The sequence below is a fragment of the Labeo rohita genome, chromosome 7, assembly GCF_022985175.1.
Source record: "Labeo rohita strain BAU-BD-2019 chromosome 7, IGBB_LRoh.1.0, whole genome shotgun sequence".
Lineage (NCBI taxonomy): Eukaryota > Metazoa > Chordata > Actinopteri > Cypriniformes > Cyprinidae > Labeo > Labeo rohita.
In genome coordinates, this window is record NC_066875.1 from 41,248,674 (window position 1) to 41,265,606 (window position 16,933).

The window sequence follows — 16,933 nt, forward strand, 5'->3', positions numbered from 1 at the left end:
AATTATAGCAAAGATTTATATTGTTGGGAAATATTTCTATTTTGAAATGCTGTTCTTTTTAACTTCTTTTCCATCAAAGAATCCTGAAAAAAGTATCACAGGTTCCAAAAAAATATTTAGAAGCACAACTGTTTCTAACATTGATAATTCTAAAAATAAACCAACATATTAGAATTATTTCTGAAGGATCATGTGACACTTAAGACTGGAGTAATGGCTGATGAAAATTCAGCTTTGTATCACAGGAATAAATTGTAATTTAAAGTATATTAAAATAAAAAACATTATTTTATGTTGTAATAACATTTTGCAGTATTAGTTTTTTCTGTATTTATGATCAAATAAGTGCAGCACTGATGAGCATAAGAGTCTAAAATTGTTATTAATATATATATATATATATATATATATATATATATAATCTAATATATATCTAATATATATAGTTATTAAATATATTAGATACATTTAACTGTAAATAATAATGAATAAATAAAATAAATGTTTTCTGTTTTAATATATTTTAAAATTTTATTCATTCAGCAGCTATCACTCAAATGGTTTATCAGAAATCATTATAATATGCTGATTTCATGCGCAATAAACATTTCTTATTATTATCAAAGCTAAGCAGTTGTGCTGCTTTTATATGGAAACTATGATACATTAGCATTCAAGGGTTGGGGGTAATAAGATAAATCATAAAAAAAATATTGAGCAAGGATTAACTAAACTGATTAAAAGTTATAATGTTACAAAATATTTATATTTCAAATAAATGTTCTTTTGAAAATTTTACTCATCAAAGAATCCTGAAAAAATGGTATCACCATCTTCTAAAACAGAGACAGATTAAATAAAAAAAAATTCCATATTTAAAATTATTTTTTAAAATTATTGTTGTAAGTGTAAACACCAAATCAGCATATTAGAATAATTTCTGAAGGATCATGTGACACTGAAGACCAGTGAAAACTCATTTTAAAATAAGTTACATTTTAAAATATTATCATATAGAAAAGCTACTTTAGATTGTAATTATATTTTACTGTTTAACGAATAAATACAGCCTTGGTGAGCATAACAGGCTTGTTACAAAAACCATAAAAAAAACGATATTTCAAACTTTTGACCGCCAATGTGTATATACACACATTAAATGCTTTTAAGAGCTAAAAGAAAAAAAAAATCTTATTTTAATATAATTTACAGTGTTTTTGTATATAGAATATATATAACCAATTTTTAACTGAATCCCTGTCAAAACACGTTTTCTCTCATTTGAGTACATTTGTCCTCTAAAAAAAACAGAAGTCAGTCGACAAACTCTTGTTTTTACTGTGATGTGTGTAGTACCACGTAACATCCCTGGTTCACTGAGTTTGTCCCCCATGACCTCCTGTGGTAGTATCAGCCGGAAGTCTAACTCCGCCTCCAGTCTGGGTTCCTCCAGCTGTGATTGGCGGAGAGGCGAGCGGAGGCGGGACGGGGTGTAGCGCGCTGTGTCCAGTATCTAGGCGGGACAAATGGTCAGACTGATCAAATAAACTTTTTTACTCTCTAGAAAACAGCCACATACAACTTTTCCACAGCTATGCACCAAAAGCTGTTTGTTTTCTGTTTATATTCATTTTCGGTTACTTTAATGTGAGTTTTGAGTCTTAAAAGTTAATTTACAGAACTGTTGGATCGGTATTATTGGAGACCTGGAACTGCATACGTGTAATATTTACCTGTACAGTATTCTTACGGATTTACGGATACGACTGATGTCGAGTAGTATGTGAAAGTGGTACATTTCTCTTTTTGGGTGAGTAGCTTTTACATCTTATGTTCTTGTAGTTTTACTCTATGCGTAAACTGAAGAGAAGTGTAATGTTATGTGGCTGTAAGCGTGCGCAAACTAGCTGGTTTTAAGCTTGTTTTGGCTTAACATATCCGCTTTAGTTAGTAAAATTAGTCGACAGGTTATATTTGTATGTATGATATAATACGTACGCTAATTCCATTTAATATCATACATTTAGGACACACGCCAGACTGGCGGCTCTTGGTAGTTTTGAACCCGCGCTAACTGACTGAAACCGGGTTAGTTTTGTAGTGTTACGAGCCAACATGACTACAATCTTGATCTACGTACATATGTATATTTATATTATTTGTTCCTAAACGATAATCATGCGCTTCATTCTAAATAAACATATTATACAGCACGTAAGCAAATGAGGTACTAACGTTAGCCTACTCCGCTGGTAACGTTACTCTGCTAATTTTAAAACCTGCTTAATAGTTTACACAGACTGTTTGAATTATTCAAAACGCACGAAGATCGGATAACTAAACTAATTCTTCAAAGTTGTATTAAAGTTAGTAACTTCCGGATTAAATCTTTTGCAATCGGCGAGATTCCGCGCCAAGATTTCAAATAGTGTGGAGGCGCGCGGGACACAGTTTAGTCCCGCCTCCCCGCGCTGCACTTATTGGCTGCTGTCAGTTGGGGGCGTGTTTTTGTACGAGTTCTCCGTAGCCATTCGATGGAATGCTTGTCAGTTATTGCTAAGCGCAAAAAAATCAACACTGTAATTTGAAATCATAATACTTTTTAATATATGCACATTTATTCACATCTGTTCAGTTTTAAAAATAAGTTTTAGCTGAACGAGAACAGTTGAACGTTATACCCGGGACTGATCTTTACAATGCTGTCTCCAAGAATGTATAATGCTGTAAAGAAACGGTAGTACTGCTTTATTAAACGTAAATAAATAATAATAAATGAACGTTGATAGTTGTAACGTTGCCTCGTGTTTTTTTTCTTTAGGTGGAAAATGTCCAGTACATTATCAGAAGGTCAAAAACTAATCAGAAAACCTTTAATAAGTCCATTCAAGGAAAGATCAGCAAATGACAAGGTCAGTTATCAATATTTTGGTTTAGTATATTTTATTGTCAGCAAAAGAGTGATTCCAAGATTCTATACAGTTAACTATTGCCATAGTCTAAAGCAAACATGCCCAAACAAGGGCCTGTGGGCCAAAGTTGAACTTTGATTTGTCCTGCCATATCATGTCACAAGAGAAGGGAAAATAGGAAGAAAAACAAGCCATTGAAGCATAGCTTTATTTCTAAATTATGTTAAGTAAATGTAAAGAATAAAACTGTTTTAATACAGTATAGTTGGATACAACGCATCAGTTACTTTTGCCCCACAACCTACAGTCTAGTTTTGTTGTTAGTCAACCTTTGTAGTAAAAGGTTTAGGCGCCTCTTGAAAAAACTGTGACTCATCAAGACCTAATGTGTTATTTATGAAACAGGGGCATGTTTTTGTGGAACCACAAACGCCACTAAAAAACTCAAGTAAGGCTCCAGAAGCTGCATTACTAGAGAGCCATAAGAACATGGGGCCCCTGACAACACCTACTAAGGGCCTTGAGGCACCATCAAGCGAGCCCTGGACACCCACCTCCAACCTGAAGATGCTCATCAGCGCGGCCAGTCCTGAGATTCGCAACCGCGAGAAAGAACGAGCCGTAGACAGCGGCGAATCTGAAAACGTACAGGTATCAGTAAAAGTCTGTGCATGACATGCATCTCCACTATTTGTTGATTTAATGTCTGTATTGTTAAAACATTTTGATATGCTACACAGGAGCCTGAACAAGGGGAAGAAGTAGAAAAGCTTCAGATAAGTCGTAAAGACAAAAGCCTGGGTTTGCTGTGTTACAAATTTCTCGCAAGGTACCCAAACTACCCCAATCCTGCTGTAAACAATGACATCAGCCTTGACGATGTGGCGACAGAACTAAGTAAGTCATTCAGTGATCAAACAAAACATTAAAAAAATGTGTTTCATCAATCCTAATTGCCTCCATTGTCACTAATCTCTCAGATGTGGAACGACGTCGCATCTACGACATCATGAACGTTCTCGAGAGCCTAAACATGGTCAGCCGGCTTGCTAAGAACCGCTACACATGGCATGGCCGGGTGAAACTTGCTCAGACACTTGCCACGCTGAAACGGGCCGGCAAAGATAACCGGTATGACCAACTTATGCAGCAGATCCGACAGAGGAGCCTAGAGCGAGAAGAGAGAGAGTTCGACTTGGACGGAGAGGAGAAGGAGAATGAAGAAATGTCTAGTTTTGATATAGATGGAGACTCTGGTCAAGCAGAGCTTTCGGGAGTGGATCCTAAAGCAGGTAATGTCATGACTGACCCTCTGCTTTAGGCAATACTGTTATTTTATATATAATAATTGCATTTATAGTCACTTCAGAATGTACACTACTAGTCAAAAGTTTTTTTGCTTTTTAAAGAAGTTTCTTATGCTCACCAAGGCTGTATTTATTTCCAAAGTACAGCAAAAACAGTACAATTCTGAAATATTTTTACTATTTAAAATAACTGATTTGTATTTGAATATATTTTAAAATATAATTTATTCCTGTGGTTTCAAATCTGAGTCTTTAGCATCATTACTCCAGTCACATGATCCTTCAGAAATCATTCTAATATTCTGATTTGCTGCTCAAACATTTATGATTATTATTATTATTATGTTGAAAACAGCAGAGTAGAATTTTTTTTGGGGGGGGGATAATTTGTATTATTATAAATGTCTTTATCATCACTTTTGATCAATTTAAAGCATCCTTACTAAATAAGAGTATTAATTTCTATAATTTCCTTCCCTAAAAATTATACTTAGCTTTTGAATGGTATAGTGTATAATGTTACAAAGCGTATTATTTTAGGTAAATGCTGATCTTTGGATCTTTCTATTCATCAAAGAATCCTGAAAAAAATCAGCATATTCAAATGATTTCTGAAGGATCATGTGACACGGAAGACTGGAGTAATGATGCTAAAAATGTGGCTTTGATCACAGGAATAAATTTCATTTCAAAATACATTCAAACAGGAAGCAGTTATTTTAAATAATAAATATATTTCACAATATTGCTGTATTTTGGATCAAATAAATACAGGTTTGCTGAGCAGAAGAGACTTAAAAAACATTAAAAATCTTAATTTAATTGTTAGTATAACTGCAGAACGTTTCAGTTGATTAAAAACGTTAAAAATGCATTTTTATGCAGAGAAACCTTGCAGCTCGTTCTATAATGCAGCTTTTCTTATTCTTCACTGAATATGTTTAAATAATTAAGATGAAATACTTGCGTATAAAATGTAACCTCAACAGGATTATAAGGCCTCCCAGAGTCACTGATTTTTACATGTTTGATTTTAGTTGTTCCTACACTTTTTTGTACATTTAAAATACATTTTAGTATAAAAGTTGGTGAATTGTGATTTGTTCATGTAAACATTTGTATGCAGCTTTAACCGAGGCTCTCTGACCTTGCTTTTTACTACAGCTTCAGTGAACAGTCGTAAAGACAAATCCCTGAGAGTGATGAGTCAGAAGTTTGTCATGTTGTTCCTGGTGTCCAGCCCTCCTGTGGTCAGTCTCGAAATAGCCGCCAAGATCCTCATCGGTGAAGATCACGTGGTGGATCAGGACAAAAACAAGTTCAAAAGTGAGTGCTGTTCTCATCATACACATAAAAAGCACTTTGAATCATTATCACAATGGATAGCCCATTTGTTATCTATTTCAGCAGAGAGAAAAAAAGTGCATTATCAAGTGTACTCAGCCAGTTAAACCGACTGTGAAGAAACCAATTTATTAATGCTTAAGTCTAAAGCTCATCTGTAATTTAACTGTCTGCTCAGTGAAGATGGAACCGATTATCTAAATGATCTCTCTTTTTGTTGGTAGCTAAGATCCGCAGACTTTATGACATTGCAAATGTTCTGACCAGCCTAGAGCTGATAAAGAAAGTGCATGTGACTGAGGATAGAGGAAGAAAGCCTGCTTTTAAGTGGACTGGGCCAGAAGATTTACCATCTTCAAAGGGTGAGTGTACCATGAAATCGATCATTATCCTACTTATAGTGTTTATTTTAAGCAGTCTGCATATGTTCTTATGTCATTTATTGTTATTGGTCATATTTGTTATACAGATCTGGGGACCTCAGCTTCATCATCAACATCACGACCTCTGGAATCTCGTTCCTCTGTTGAGAACTGTGCTAAAAATCTCTTTTCCTCACCCGGAACAAAGCGAGGTTTTACTCGCCATCATTCTTTAGTCAAGCTGGTTAAGAGTATACAAGATGACCGTAGAAAAATCAACTCTGCACCTTCTAGTCCAATTAAAATGACAGGTGAGCCATTACCGTTACTAATGATTTTCTGTTTTCTGTGGGGGTTTTCTACTTTCAGATTTTAGCTGTTGAAATCTTAAGTTTCAAAAATCTCAAGACTTAAGTTTGCCTCCAAGCTTAAGATTGTCTTTTTGAAATCTGATGACACAAGCAAAATTATTTTGGAGGGCTTTGTCTTGCAATTAAAAGGCCTGACATGCGACACTAAAGACTGGAGTAATGGCTGCTGAAAATTCAGCTTTGAATCACAGGAATAAATTACATTTCAGAATATATGAATATAGAAAACAGTTATTTTAAATTGTAAAAATCTTTTTACTGTATTTTTGATAAATGCTTTAAAATGAATTTTCTTTTATTTTTTTTAAGATCTATTTTTGGCATTTTTGCGAAAGGACAGATCAGAATTGACAGGAAGTGAAGTGGGAGAGAGAGGGGGTGGGATCGGGAAAGGTCCTTGAGTCAGGATTTGAACACAGGACGCCTGGCGCACAATGGTGCTGTATGTCAGCACGCTGCCCACAAGGCTATCAGCGCCAACAAGAGAGGGACTTCTTTTATAAACAACCCTAGACTTTTGTTTATAAAACTCATGTCCCATCTCTTGTTTTATAGGTGATTCTGCAAATGGTGAGTTTTACACAAACAAAATGGCTCATCTGGCTGCTATCTGCAAAAAGCAACTAGATGAACAATCAACGTAAGTAAACTTCCTGTGTTAGAACAGAAAAAAGACAATGAACTACCTATTTCCGATATAACACCTATTGATTTGTCTTCTAGGGGCCGTCATATTCAGCGTAATAATGAGGTGACAGACGCTCTGAATGGAAGCACTTCACAAGTATCCGAACTACCTGAATCCACATCTGCTAACAATCATCAGTCTCACGGGCCTTCGGGAATGCAGATCCCAGTTATTCCCGCAGGAACGATTCCATACCTTTCTACTAAGTGCTCTCCGATCATCCCGGTTCTGATACCCCAGCACCAGGCAGGTGGGTCATATGCATTTTACATGCACCCCACCTCTCTCAGACCTCAACCCACCAGCCTAGCAGTCCGTTCGATGACATTTGAGAGCCCAGGAAGTGCAAACACAAAAACATCACCGGCTGCAACAGCTAGCACTAACCAAACCAACCAACTATCATCACATGGTAAAGAGCCGACAAGTCCCTCAACCCTTAAACGAGCATGCGGAGAAAAGAGCTTAGCAGGAAGTCCATCTAAACTGCAGCGAATAGAGCCAAAGGTGAGATTGCTTGAATTTATTTTGATATTTGCATGTAATATATATACACACACAATACCAATTTTTATTGTTATATTTAATGATATTAATAATTTATGTAAAATTATGTTTTAGTTGATTATGTTTTGTTTTACTTGTTCTATTAATTGTGCAAATACACAAAACATTTAAAAAAACATGTAATTAACTAAATTGCATTAACAATTATTTTACATTTTAAATGTTTGCAAATATATATTTTTTGTTTAATAGTTTTTTACTTTATTTTGTATTTTGTTGTCCACATAATACAATAAATTTCCATATCTTTGAATACCATTAACTTCTTTATCTGAAATTAATTTGAAAAACAATATTTTTTAAAGAAATAAATCAATTAATCAAAAATGCCCCCGCATATTTCACGTGCTTTACAATGTTTAGTAAAATATACGATTAAATATAAGAAGAATAAAAAGAAAAACAGTAATTACCTACATATTTAACATTTTAAAGAATTGTGTAATAAACATTTGAATTGGCATTTTAAGTCTGAATTGTCTTAAATTAACTCCCCAGTACCTGTATTTTATGTGGTTACATTACATGGAGTATCAGTTTTGACCTTCTGGTGTGCTTTTCCTTTTAAGAGCGTTTCTCCAAAGCTGTGTGAGATACTACAAGCTCGTCTAAAGGCCCGTAGAGGGGCTTTTACCTCCAGCCGGCCTTCCCCAAGAGCCCTGCACCTGGAGTTCTCCAAACCCTCTGAGAACCAGCCTCCCTCACTAATTACTAGCACAGCACCTCTGGAGCACAGCGTGGAGACCTTCCTCGAGAAGGAGGAGAAGGTTCAGACCTCAGACAATGAGGCCGGACTGACGCCGGTCAGACCACCACAATCACAAACCCAGAAGCTCAGCGTTCAGGACATGGTGCTGCCATCTGGACCCATACATACAGAGGTAAGCATACTACACTTGTGTATCTGATCTTCAAAATTCCTCATGTTGGAATGATCCAAACTGTTTTAGGTGTTTTTATGTTCACATGAGTTTCAGTCTTGACTCTAATTTCTCTCGTTTGCATCAGACTTTGATCCCCGCAGGTTATTTGATTCCAATCTCCCAGCAGTCCATTGTGAACTTCAGAGATCCACAATGCTCCACCAGCGAAACCTCCAAAGCCTCCACACCAACATACAACATCTATCACACCCCAACTGCAGGTATGCTAGCACTGAAGATTATACCAAAAAAAGTGTATACTTACTATAGAAGGAGACAAAGGTATGTTTTTCTAGCTATAACATCTAGTTATATTTCTTTGACTAAATATTAATTTTAGGTAGAGTAAAACTTATTTGTATGACTCAATTTGTGAGTAAATTGTAAACTACAAAAATCAAAAATGCACATTTGTAAAAAAAAAAAAAAAGGTGCACTATTCATGTGTTAATGATGAAACAGAGTTAAAGGGATAGTTCTCCCAAAAATTTAAATTCTGTCATTAATTACTCAAGTCGTTCCAAACTGTAAGACCTGTGTTCAGCTTCAGAACACAAATTAAGATTTTTTTTTTTTAATGAAATGTTTGTCTCATAAAATGTTTAAAAATGTCAATATCTGGGAGTAAGGGACAAGCAGACATATGGATAAATTTGATGAAGCAAACGAAAACTCAGTTCGCTCTGGTTTCTGAGCAGACACAGAAGCAGAGCCTCTCACAAAGTGCACGAGTACTCTTCCGCGTCGCATGGAGAAATACACACAAAATGATGGCAAATTATCCGTTTTGATGAGTATTCGCGTAAACACATTTGGTTACATCTTAGTTGAGCGTAAACAGTTGAGTGAATGTTGGACATGTATCAGTACATTGCATCCGTGCATTCAGTTTTAAAGGCACAGCAGCCTAATTTAGTGGGTACAGTCTGTGGCATTGATATTAATCATGCAATAAAAGAAAGAAAATCACTCAATGCTCTTGACTGAATCACTTTAGTAGCCCTAATAAAGAATCTATATTTATATATAGAAATAAATATGTTTGCTTGAAAGAATGAAGATGTGGTAAATAATATGTTATAAAGAATGCATAATTAACCTATATAACCTCTGGTATTTCATCTTGTTTCTTTATGAGAAGTAGCCTATATTTAATTTTAATATAAAGGCATGCTGCGTGTTAAACACAGCAGTTAAATCTTTGTCTATCCTGATAAAACCTTAATATCAAACCTTTACAATGAGTTTGGTAATTTTAGAGAAATGCTTAAATGCATTACACTGTAACTAAAACATTAGATGTTAGCCAACTAAATTGACTAAATCTTGCGATATTTATTCACCTAAAACTAAAAACAATTCATATTGTAGACTAAAACTAAATGGCATTTTAGACTATGACTAAGCCTAAATTAAAATTTGCTGTCAAAATTAAAATGGTTTCTGACCCTGGATGGAATATTTTAATGCTGTACCTTTCTGGACCTTGAACATGTTAGCTGCGTTGCTGTCTATGCAGGATCAGAAAGCTTTCAGATTTCATCAAAAAAAAAATCTTAATTTGTGCTCTGAAGATGAATGAAGGTCTTATGGGTTTGCTATGACATGAGGATTTTGAATTTTTATTTTTGTAATCGAACAATCACTAATATATAAGTTCTTTCCAGGCTCAAGGCCTCATCTTCCTCAAGAAGTCACCCCCACCCGGCTCCCTCTCCACCGGATACCAGCTGTCTCTCCTTTTCCTTCTCAAGGGCATCGCATCCACAGCCCCAGTCCTGCCATTCTCAACTTCACCCTGCAGAACATGGGCCTTATCCCTGGCACCAGCACACCAAACTCCACTCCTGACCAGGCCAGCACGCTTCCTTCTCCCCACCCGGGGCTCCCTCCACAGAGCATGATCTTTGTGAAGCCCATCTCACCTGCACGAGCTCTGCAGCCGGCCTCCATACATGGACAGCCTGTCACGCTCATCAGCATACCACAGGTACAGCCACTGCAGCTATGCAACAATATGTGACCCTGGAACACAAAACCAATCATAAGTTACACGGGTATATTAGTAGCAGTAGCCAACAATACACTGTATGGGTCAATCAATTATCAAATTTTTTTTATGCCAAAAATCATTAGGATATTAAGTAAACATCACGTTCAAAAATATTTTGTAAAACGTCTTAAATCACTTTTCCTTGAATTAAGGCCTTGAAAAGGTCTTAAATCAGAGCAGCAAGTCTTAAATTCAGATCATGGCATTAATTTTCGTGAGGGATTGTTTCCTCGTGTGTTTCATTCACATTCTACGTTTCTTATTTATTTGGTTACAGTGTTTACTGATTTTCAGTTTTGTATACCTATTTAAACTTTGTGTTATTATTTTGTATTAGGCATATAACAAGGTGTATTTTTATTTGTTTTGTTTGTTACGTTAATGCCGTTAATTTAAAAGTGAAAGTAAAATGCGCACAATGCATTTTACAAGCTGCTTAAAACCGAAGGAAAGTGAAGAAAGAAGGGAAATCTGAAACAAACTAAAAACAAACAATTGCTAGACACTGAATTGCTGCTAATGTGAAAGTGAAAGTAAACGGTGAACTATACTTAGAGAACTTATTGCTGTATTGTTTTCCCTTAGATTTTTTTTCCTTACATTTTCTTTAGTTGGTCTTAAAAAGGTCTTTAAAAAGTCTTAAATTTACCCTCATAAAATCTGCAGAAACCCTGCCTAGCATAAATATATAAAAAATTAATTTTTGATTAGTAATATGCATTGCTAAGAACTTCATTTGGACAACTTTAAAGGTGATTTTCTCAGTATTTTGACATTTTTTTTTTTGTTTGTTTGTTTTTTTCCACCCTCAGATTCCAGATATTTAAATAGTTCTCGGGCAAATATTTAAATAGTATCTCAGGCAAATATTGTCCTATAAATCTCAATTTTAAAAAAAATTACCCTTATGACTGTTTTTTTGGTTCAGGGTCACATATGGGAGGACAAAAAGTATAGCATAAGGTATAGTGTAAAGTGGATGTCAGTAATCCATTGTTGTAATATATATGTGTGTGTGTGTGTGTGTATATATATATATATATATATAGTTTTACACAGTTTATTAAAATGATGTGTTGTTTTGTTTTTAGCAATGTTAGAATTCATTTAAATACTATTGTATACATTAGAGAAAATAGCTAACATGTATATTTAAATACCTACTTAACTATGTTTTTAGGCAAATAAAAAAAAGTTTGACCTACTCTACCGTTCAAATGTTTGGTGTCTATAAGATTTTTTTAAAAAATATTTTTAAAAGAAATTAATACTTTTATTTAGTAAGGATGCATTAAATTGATCCAAAATGACAGTAAAGACATTTTGAATGTTACAAAAGTTTCCAATTTCAAAATATTGATTTTTTTTTTTCTATTAATCAAAGTATCCTTTGGTTTTCACAAAAAACACTAAGCAGCAACATTAAATGTTTCTCGAGCAGCAAAGGATCATGTGACATTGAAGACTGGAGTAATGATGCTGAAAATTCAGCTTTGGATCACAGGAATAAATTGCATTTTAAAATATATTACAATAAAAAAACTTTATAATTTGACTGTTTTTACTGTATGTCTGATCAAATAAATACAGCCTTGGTGAACATAAGAGATGTGAAAAACCCAGAACGTTTGAACAATAGTGTAATTTCCATTTTTCTTGGAGCCTCCTGGGTTTGTGTGAATAGTCCTTTGTTGTTTAAGACAGTCATTTGCATATTTACTCTCTCTGTGTCCTGCAGGGTTTAGTAACCACACCTAAAGGCGCCGGTCAGCACCTCCAGCAGAGTTTCTTTCACACACCCGTCTCCTTCCCTACTGTAACCAACACCGCGGCTCCCAATAACATCTACATCCCTCAGAGAAAGCTTGATGTGAGTCCAGAGGACACCTAAGACCTTCACACTGACGATCGTCACGCACGCAGTCCTTACGCTGCCAAAAACCACTGTTCTGTTTGAGCCATTGTGTGTGCTTGTTATTTGTCTTTGAGCGTTTTTATGTATTCTTTTTTTATATTGTTACTTTACTGTAGGGTCTGCATTAACTTCATGTGAATCTGTGGTGCTTGATGCTTTTTACTGCCGAGGCTCTCGGGGACGGCAAACATGGTGCTATGCTATTTGACAAGACAGTTGAGGGTTTATTTGCAAAATGAAAGCACAGTTCAGGGTTTTGTCAGAAATATGCTGTAAATTTAGGGTTAAAAAAGAAAGAATGATTAAAAATGGTCAAAGATTGTATGAGATGTTAACAGGAAGTCTGATTTCAGGGATTCTAGGAATTGCTTTATTATGCTTTTTTTAAATTGTCGTGAGTCGCATCGCCTTAAAGTGTTAAAGTACCACAGTATATTAAATTGCCATTACTTGGCAGTGTGTTATGATATATTAATTTGGGAAAATGTTAGATTGAGGGTTTTATTAATATTGTAGATGTATTTTATGTTAATGAAATCTAGTAATATTACTATCTGCACATCATTCATTTGAACTGCCTTTACAATCTGATTTCTATGTAATAAAGATAAATGAATGTGCTCTACTTTTGTGTTTACTTAATTGTTGGTGAAATGTTTACAGGAATTGCGTTCCACTATTTGATCCCTGAAGGTTGTTTATCTTTATGAATGTCTGTCTAGTATTGATTCCTTATTTTAATGAATCAAAGTTCTTAGAGATGCATTTATTTTTGTAGTTAAATACATGTTTTAATCACTATTTTAATTAACTTCAAATGTATTCTTCGTGATTCTGATGTAAAAATAAGCATCAAACATTCATATACTTGGACTGTGCCTTTAAAAAAAAAAACTTTAGACTGTCTTTAGACTAAAAAAATTGTTAATGTAAAAAAAATGTTAATACCCTATTGTCACAATTAGCGATGATACAAGCAGGTAGTTGAGATTTATGTAGTATATATTGTTCCACTTTCATGTGTATGCAGATAAATTTGGACAAACATCCACCTTATTCTTTAATGCAAAAGTAAGCCTACGGATGAGACTTCCGGTTTATTAACCACTACAAGGAAACAGAACAACGAGAAGAAAAATAACATGCATTAAGCGGTAAAAGTCTGCACTATAAACCTGTGTTAATAATTAAGATAATACGTTAAAATAATATGGTAAGACAACAATTTGCAATATCAAGCAGCAAAACAAGATGTTTTGTACAGCTAAAATTTTAGCTGAAGGAGACCGGAAGCCAGACCCGTAAATTCACAAATGCCCACGCCCGCTCTTACGAAACAAGTTGAATATATGTAACTTTATATAACATTGCGGGTGATAATACAGTTACAATTTGCGACCAAAAAATAAAAAAATATATAAGGCGGCTGAAATTTAGAATAATATATATTCAACTTTGTATAGAGAGTAGTGCAGTAATACATTCAACAAATACAAAGCACATATTTTAGAGCTGGATGCTAGATCAATCAAAGCCCATTACATAAGGTTTTATGACTTTAGTGAAGAATGTTGCAATGCCATTCAGTTCACACACTATCATATTAATTAGCACTTAAATAAATTATATATTTGCAAATTCACACATGTAGGGTGTTTCTTACTATATACATCAGGGACAACTCTGTTCCTGGAAAGCAACCTACCTGCACACTTTCCAGTCCTGCTCCAATGCACACGCCTGTAATTTTTAGGCAATCTTGAACACCTGAGTTTAGAGGTTCAGGTGCGTTGAATAAGCGTTGACGCTAAACTCCGAGCTGTGGTAGTTAAGCACCAGAGGTGACAATTTCTGATGTTATTTGCCGTTATATAACAATGTCTGTAAAGACACGACCCCGGCAGGACTCGAACCTGCAATCTTCTGATCCGAAGTCAGACGCCTTATCCATTAGGCCACGAGGTCAGTTGTGCTCCATTGATGTTTATGCTTATTCGACGTGTCTTTAGAGAACACATTTACATCTTTGCAGAATACAATGCAATTAAAAAAATCGACAAAGGATTTAAACTGTCGACATATATTATGATATTTAACCATATGTTTTTTTTTTTTTTTTTGAAAAACCAACCTTTTCTTTTATATTGAACTTTACAGTCACTGTATCCTCTAAGCATAAAACATTTAAAAATAAGTGAAATAAAAAAAAGTGCAAGAAGTGCAAAGCAGCTAATCATCAACATGAACAACATACATTATGGAGACATCATTTTTATTTTGGGTGAACTTATTAGTAAAAAAAAATCGAAAATCGAATTTTTCAGACTACTGCATCAGATAGGCTACGACATTATTACAAAAATTATGTTGATAAAATACAGACTGCTTTTTTTGTTGTTTTTTGGATAATGATCCAAAACTTATGTTAGAGCTGGACATTTGTTTCAATTCTGTAAGATGTCAGTTTTACATACATTCTAAATCATAAAAACTGTTTGACGTCTGATAGGAAACGTCCAACAGACGTATTGCAGATGAGCAAACTACATCTTGCAGATGTAAAAGAAAAAAAAACGGTTACGAATAAATGTTTTAACAATTACAATACGGTTTAGGGTTACGCGCTTGAACCCCTAATAAGCACCATTATGTTAGAGTTGGACATTTTTGTTTTAATCCTACTTCAACACAAGTCAGTAATTTTCAGCCAATCTGTAACACCTGAGTTTAAAGGGTTTCAGACTGAGGTGCGTTAGATGAGTGTTGGCGCTAAACTCTGCACTGAGATAGCAAGCAGTAGTGGCTATTTTTGACGTTATTTGTTGTTATATAATAAGGCACGTAAAGATACGACCCCGGCAGGACTCGAACCTGCAATCTTCTGATCCGAAGTCAGACGCCTTATCCATTAGGCCACGAGGTCGGCTGTGTTTTGTTGTAGTTCCCGTGAGTTTAATGGGTGCATTCCCAGATATCACATGTATGTCTGCAAGATGTCTGTTAAAGTCTCTTGATCTGGAGAGCATCTGCAGTGTACAGATGTCTAGTAGACGTCTGTAAGATGTCAGTTTTACATGCATTCTAAATCATAAACATCTTAAAGACATCTAATAGACGTCTATTTAACGTCTGATAGGAAACATCTAATAGACGTATTGCAGATGAGCACACTACATCTTGCAGATGTAAATGCAGACGTCTCCGAGACGTACTATGAGGGTTAGATGAGTGTTGGCACTAAACTCCACCCTGAGGTAGTTCTCCAACAAACAGGAGTGGCTATTTTGACGTTATTTGTTATATATAACAAGGTCTGTAAAGATACGACCCCGGCAGGACTCGAACCTAAAAACTTCTGATCCGAAGTCAGACACCTTACCCATTAGGCCACGAGGTCAGTTGCGTTTTGTTGTCGTTCGCGCTGATTGGACAACTCTTCATAAATCACATTTACATCTGAGTTTAAAGGGTTTCAGGCTGAGGTGCGTTCCCATATATCACACGTATGTCTGCAAGATGTCTTTTAAAGATCTCTTGATCTGGAAAGCATCTGCAGTGGACAGATGTCTGGTAGACGTCTGTAAGATGTCAGTTTTACATACATTCTAAATCATAAACATCTTAAAGACATCTAATAGACGTATTGCAGATGAGCACACTACATCTTGCAGATGTACTCGTGCTATCAGGGTTAGATGAGTATTGGCACTAAACTCCGCACTGAGGTAGTTCTCCAGCAAACAGGAGTGGCTATTTTGACGTTATTTTTATATATAACAAGGTCTGTAAAGACACAACCCCAGCAGGACTTGAACCTGCAATCTTCTGATCCGAAGTCAGACGCCTTATCCATTAGGCCACGAGGCCAGCTGCTTCTTTTACTTATTGCTGATTCGACAATTAAGAGACCACATGTACATCTGTACATTGCAACATATTTCAGTCGTCCAATTCACTTCATTTTTAAAAAATCGACAAAAAATTAAAACTGTCGACATGTATTATGATATTTAACCATATATTTAAAAAAAAAAAAGTTTTTTTTTTTTTTTTAATGAACTACAAAAACCTACAAATATTCACTGTATCATCTAAGCATAAAAAGGAATTTAAAAAATAAGTAAAAAAAAAAAAAAGTGCAAGAAGTGCAAAGCAGCTAATCATCAACATACATTATGGAGACTTCATGTTTATTCTTGGGTGAACTTAGTCTAGAAAAAAAAAAACGAAAATCAAATTTTCAGATATTAGATAGCCTATGACAAGGATAGGTTGGTTCTGGAGTGCCGATGACCTGCAGAATTTAGTTAGGGTTGCTAAACTATGCAGGACATCAACACTCTAGGGTCGACGTTGCCTATCCCTGGGCTATGACATCATTACAAAAATTACGTTGAAGTACAGACTGTTCTTTAAGATAATGATCCAAAACTTAAAGTAAATACAATTAGGTAAAGATAAAAATAAATAACAGTTACGAATAAATATGTG

The 16,933-nt window shown here is 35.1% G+C and overlaps 1 protein-coding gene and 3 non-coding genes across 5 annotated transcripts; 1 reads left to right on the forward strand and 3 right to left on the reverse strand.

The window, feature by feature from the left end:
• The first annotated feature begins 1,529 nt into the window (after positions 1-1,529).
• On the forward strand, positions 1,530-13,058 carry e2f8 (E2F transcription factor 8). Of its 2 annotated transcripts, none has more exons than XM_051113656.1 (14): positions 1,530-1,810; positions 2,822-2,912; positions 3,318-3,563; positions 3,653-3,809; positions 3,893-4,204; positions 5,384-5,545; positions 5,788-5,925; positions 6,033-6,236; positions 6,852-6,936; positions 7,020-7,491; positions 8,121-8,432; positions 8,560-8,695; positions 10,142-10,464; positions 12,266-13,058. In XM_051113656.1, the coding sequence occupies exons 2-14, from the start codon at positions 2,829-2,831 to the stop codon at positions 12,416-12,418; spliced, it is 2,784 nt and encodes a 927-aa protein (XP_050969613.1). In that variant the 5' UTR covers positions 1,530-1,810; positions 2,822-2,828; the 3' UTR covers positions 12,419-13,058. The 2 variants fall into 2 exon arrangements, with proteins under 2 accessions (XP_050969613.1, XP_050969612.1); XM_051113655.1 differs by lacking the exon at positions 1,530-1,810 and adding an exon at positions 2,615-2,737.
• A 1,276-nt stretch (positions 13,059-14,334) lies between these two features.
• On the reverse strand, positions 14,335-14,407 carry trnar-ucg (transfer RNA arginine (anticodon UCG)). Its single transcript has one exon. It is a non-coding gene; the product is annotated as a tRNA-Arg (tRNA).
• Positions 14,408-15,292: 885 nt separating this feature from the next.
• Positions 15,293-15,365, reverse strand: trnar-ucg (transfer RNA arginine (anticodon UCG)). The gene has a single exon. It is a non-coding gene; the product is annotated as a tRNA-Arg (tRNA).
• An 871-nt stretch (positions 15,366-16,236) lies between these two features.
• Positions 16,237-16,309, reverse strand: trnar-ucg (transfer RNA arginine (anticodon UCG)). The gene has a single exon. It is a non-coding gene; the product is annotated as a tRNA-Arg (tRNA).
• Positions 16,310-16,933: the final 624 nt, after the last annotated feature.